General features: G+C 60.7%; 1 protein-coding gene across 1 annotated transcript in view; it reads right to left on the minus strand.

The window, feature by feature from the left end:
* The window catches only part of PTSG_01201 (NEK/NEK8 protein kinase), a 7,186-nt gene that overhangs the window by 1,217 nt on the left and 969 nt on the right, over positions 1–5,000 (minus strand). The window contains exons 2-4 of the mRNA XM_004997116.1: positions 1,034–5,000; positions 625–714; positions 337–454 (exon numbers count right to left, since the gene is read on the minus strand). The exon at positions 1,034–5,000 is cut by the window's right edge and continues 520 nt beyond it. Of these exons, the coding sequence (XP_004997173.1) occupies positions 337–454; positions 625–714; positions 1,034–5,000 (4,175 nt within the window). The remainder of the gene's footprint in view (positions 1–336; positions 455–624; positions 715–1,033) is intronic.

Raw genomic sequence — 5,000 nt, forward strand, 5'->3', positions numbered from 1 at the left:
CGAGAGTGTGTGTGTGTGTGTGTGTGTGTGTGTGTGTGTGTGTGTGTGTGTGTGTGTGTGTGTGTGTGTGTGTGTGTGTTGGGGGAGAGGTGGATTGCGATGACGCGATGCAGAAAAGGGAATCAAGGGCATGGTAAATGAGGGGGAGCAGCAGCAAGGTGAGGAGGGAAGCACAGCGGCAATTGGGTTGGTGATCAATCAATAACGAGCTGCAGTCATGCATTATACACACGCACACACACACGCGCACACACGCACACACACACACACACATGAGCGCGTCGGACGAACGCAAGCGCACAAGCCACGCATCAGCCAACCAACCAACGAACGAACCTCAATTTGCTTGTCCTTGGCCTTCAGGTCCGCTCTCAGCAGTGACATGTTGCGGCTGGAGGGCGTCCGTGAGCCCGGCTTTGTTCCCGTGGTCCCACTCGTGCCGTTGTTTGCACGACTGCAGTGTGCCAAACACAAAAGTCGAGACAAGACCGTGAGAATAGACCGTGAGAATAGACCACGTAGGTGGTTAACACAAAACAGCAACATTAAGTGCTCGCAAGGACAAGAGGGTGAGAGGATAGCCCATGGGACAAGAGAGCACACATGATACACCGTCGCTCGTACATGGGTGATGGCGGGACACTACTTGTGAACGACGATCCAGCAGTTGCAATAGGGTTGGTGATGCCCTTAGGTGCGGGCGGTGCCGTGAACCTGAAGAAGATGTTCACATGCACACAAGCATTAATCACACATGAGGCACTGCAGCACACACAACAAACCCGCACGGCAACACACAGCACAAACGAGGGCACAGCTCAAACAAGGCACAGCCCAACAGCAACAGCCAAAACACAATTCCCAAACATCCGGCACCCCCTCTACACACACACACACAAACAAACAAACAAACAAACAAACAAACAAACAAACAAACAAACAAACAAGCACACACACACACACACACAAACACACACACGCACGCATGCACCACCCGGCATCAAGCACCAGCAGAACACCAGCGACTACGCACGCTGGAGGAGCGGCGACGGTTGTGGACAACGCGGAGGAAGCAGGGGCGCTGTCATCGCCTATGGCTGGGCGACCCGGCATTTGCAGAGCAGGCGGCACGCGGCGAGTTGCCAACGGCGAACTTGTCGTGTCGTCTGCTTGTTTGTCTGCTGGCGTCGATGCCGCAGTTTCTGCGGCTGCTGTTGCTGATTTTGTTGTTGTTGCTGCTGGTTGGTCTGGTGGAACAACGGCCGGCTTGCCGCCCTGCTGTGTCGGCTGTCGCTGCTGCGGCGTGTGCTGCCCATCCTGCTTCGTGTCTGCAGAAGGCGCCTTCTTCTCAGATGCCACAACGCGAGGCACCTGCAAGGGCGCCTTGGCCTTGTTGCCATCCGCCACAGAGCTCACAGAAGCGCGCGAGCCAACAGACTGCTTGCGTAACGCTGGGACAACACGGCCCTGCTGCTGCTGCTGTTGTTGCTGTTGTTGTTGCCCCGATGAACGTGTTCGCTTCTGCTGTGCCAGATCTTGACGTTGCTTGCCTTGAGCACCACCTTCATTTGCCGCCAAAACATTGGTTGCTTGTGCTGTCGCGTTGGACGCACGACGACTCTGCACACCGCCACCCTCTTTCCCTGCAACCCTCTGTACCCCACCGCCTCCTACGCCCCCACTTCCTCCTCGCGCACCACCACGGTCCCCGCTGCTGCCATCACCCCCACCGCCCGTGTTGCGTGCGGGGCTGGGTAGTGCAACTGCAGGCGCCTTGAGCGTCGGGTTCTGCACAAATGATCCTTGCGCCGACTGCCGCGACGGCGCTGCTGCCGTCCCCACAGCTGTTGCCGCCGTCGCTGTGTTCGTCTGCTGTGCGCCTGTTGCCCCGCCCACGCTTGGGCGAGTCATCTTCTGCAGCACCGTTACGGTGCTGCTGGTGCGCAGCTTGATGCTCTGCGATCGAGAGTTGATGGGTGTGCGGATGGCAGCCATGGCGCCCTGCCCGACCTTGGGCAGCTGCGTGCTCCTCCTGTCCAGTACTGGGAAGAAAGGCGCTGCGATGGATGGTGGCGTGGATGGCAGGCTCGGCCGGCGAATGCCAATGGACGCGCGACTCGCCGTGCTCGCCTGTCGCCGCAGCGGTGCCGGTGCTGGTGCTGGCCTCACACCGTGCCCAGCACCATGTACACTGGGCGACCTGTTTGGCGGGAGGCGTGTTGGCGGCGGTGGTGGGCGCCGTCTTGATGGTTCTGCAGGCGTGTGTCCTTTCGACTGCAGGCCGCTCTCCACACGCGCCTTGGACGGTGTTGCTCGGGCGTCCGCCTCCCCACGCTGCTGCTGCTGCTTGCCCTGCTCCTTGGTCTGCGCGCCCGCTGCCTCATCAAAGGGGTCCGATGTCAAATCCTCTGCCAGCCACGTCTGCGACGAGGAAACGAGTGCCTCACCCTTCTCGTCCAGCGAAATGTCGTTTGCCACGCCCATGCCGGCGTCCCCGCCCTGGCTCATGTTCTGCCGGAACGATTGCGTGCGCATCGTCATCCCCAGCACAGACTCGAGCGGGTCCGACGGAATCTCCATCAGCACAGCAATGCGGTGTTTGCAGGCGGCGATACCACGCACGATGCTAATCAGATCCATGGACAGTCGCGACGTTGTCGAGTTGCCATCATCATCATCGTCGCCATCATCGCTGCCACCATCAGCGTTACCACCATCTCCCTCAACGTCTGCAAGCGTCTCTTCATCACTAACACCACCATCACCGTTGGTGGCAGCACGGTCGCTGTTTTCCACCGGTGCTTGTGCGGCATTTTGCGTTGTCCCGTCCTTCCCAGAACCTGTGTTTTCACCCTGCGCACCAGCCGCATCCCGCGCCGCGCTGTCCTTTGCCATCTTCTTCTCCTTCTCCTTAGCTTCCATCTCTTTCTTCTCCCTCTCCCTTTTTCTCCTTCGCTTTTTCCTCTTCTTCCTCTTCCCCCGACCACCACCACCACCACCACCACCACCACCACCACCACCATCGTCATCACTACCACCATCACCGTCAAGGTCCCCACCATCCTCGTCAATCGCCTCCATCATGTGCTGCTCTTCTTCATCGGACGGCAAGTCGTCCATCCCCGTCAGCCGAATCCAGCTGGGCTGTGTCAGGTCCTCCACCGTTTCGTCCTGGCACTCCTTGGGCTTGAAGCCCAGGCCCCACGCAAACAGGCGCGTGTAGTCGTCCAGCGACATGACGCCGTGCTTGGTGACGACGTCCTTGCCAATGGCAGAGACCACCACAAACCCGTTGCCCACCGCTGCCTGCTTCACCTGGTAGTCGGCCAGCGTGTACTTGACAGACTTTGGCTTCTCCCACGCCTTGAGCGGCTTGCACGTCCCATTGCCCAGCTCGCCCTGCTTGTTGCTGCCCATGGTGTAGCACTTGCCCGTTTCCGTGACCACGCACGTGTTGCTCTCCCCCAGTGCCACGTGCACGGCCTTGCCGCGCCCCGTGATGCTGTTGACGAGCGTAAACGCGTCTGCCTGGTCGATGGTTGTGCGGCGAAAAATGCCAAAGGTGGAGTTGATGCCCAGCTTGTTATTCTTGTTGCAGCCGGCAGCCAGCAGCCGCCCGCCCTCCATGAGGATCATGGAGGCGTTTGGCCCGCAGAACACGCGCCGTGGCTTCATCACCTCCGGCAGATCCACCTGCCGCGGCACAAGCGACGTCGGCTGCTGCGTGCGCGAGTGCCCGAGCTGCCCGCAGTCGTTTGCGCCCCACGTGTACACGCGCGCATCATCCGTGATGGCAGCCATGTGGTGCTCCCCAACGGCCACAGACTTGACCTCCTGCGACAGCAGCTTCTCCACAAGCTTGGGCCGCATGCACGTGCTCGTGGTGCCGTGGCCAAGCGCCCCCGTGTCGGAGCGCCCGCACGTCAGCAGCATCCCGCTGTGCGTGAGGAACGCGCTGCACTGCCCGCCTGCCGCAATGGCAACGGTGCCTCTGTCGCCCAGCGCAGCCACGCGCTCGGGGTGGGCGCGCGGGGTGGTGTCGCCGAGGCCAAGCTCGCCCCACGAGTTCTGGCCCCAGGCGTATATCTGGTGCTCCATATCCAGAGCCAGGCAGTGTTCCATGCCGCACACGACCTGGGTCACCTTGCGGGAGCTGCCAAACTGCACGCGGGAGATGGTGGTCTCGTGCACGTTCCAGTAGAAGACGGAGGACTCCATGGGGTGCGACGGCGTCTGCTGCTCCTTGCTGCCGCTCTCTGCCGTCTCTGCCGTCATGCTTGGCAGCTGCAAGTTGCGCAGGATGGGGCGGTTGAGGAGGTCTGTGCACGTTGGCCGCCGCGCCGGGTCTGTCTGCAGGATGGTGGCCACCATCTGCTTCAGCTCGTCGGAGTACGGGCCCTCCATCCCCGCGTATCGCGCGCGCATGATCTTGTGCACCAGCGCGGGCAGGTTGTTGCCCTGGAACGCCTTCTGTCGCTCTGCCATCTCGTACAGGATGCAGCCGAGGGACCACACATCGCTCTTCTCGTCGTACGGCAGTCCACGGCACAGCTCGGGGGAGATGTAGTAGGGCGTGCCCACGATTGTGTGCGCGTGCTTGTCGTGCGTGCTGACGGCCTTGGAGATGCCAAAGTCACCCAGCTTCACCACGCCCTGCTTGGTGAGGAAGACGTTCTCGACCTTAAGGTCGCGATGCAGGATGTGCAGGCTGTGCACGTACTCGAGGGCCTGCACCAGCTGCTTGAAGATGCGCAAGATCTCCTCCTCCGGGATGGGCTCCTTGCTTCTGTGGATCATCTGGTCAAGCGTGCCGCCGTCAGCGTACTCCATCTCAATGTACAGCGTACCGTCCTTCTGGTACTTGTCGTAGAGGCTGATGATGTTGGGGTGGTCCACAAGCATGCTGAGGAGCTTTGTCTCGTTCATGGCCAGCTCGCGATCGTGCGGCTTCATGTCGTGCAGGTTGATTTCCTTGAGGATGACGAGGGCGCTGTCGGTCT

Source organism: Salpingoeca rosetta (assembly GCF_000188695.1).
Source record: "Salpingoeca rosetta unplaced genomic scaffold supercont1.4, whole genome shotgun sequence".
Classification (NCBI taxonomy): domain Eukaryota; class Choanoflagellata; order Craspedida; family Salpingoecidae; genus Salpingoeca; species Salpingoeca rosetta.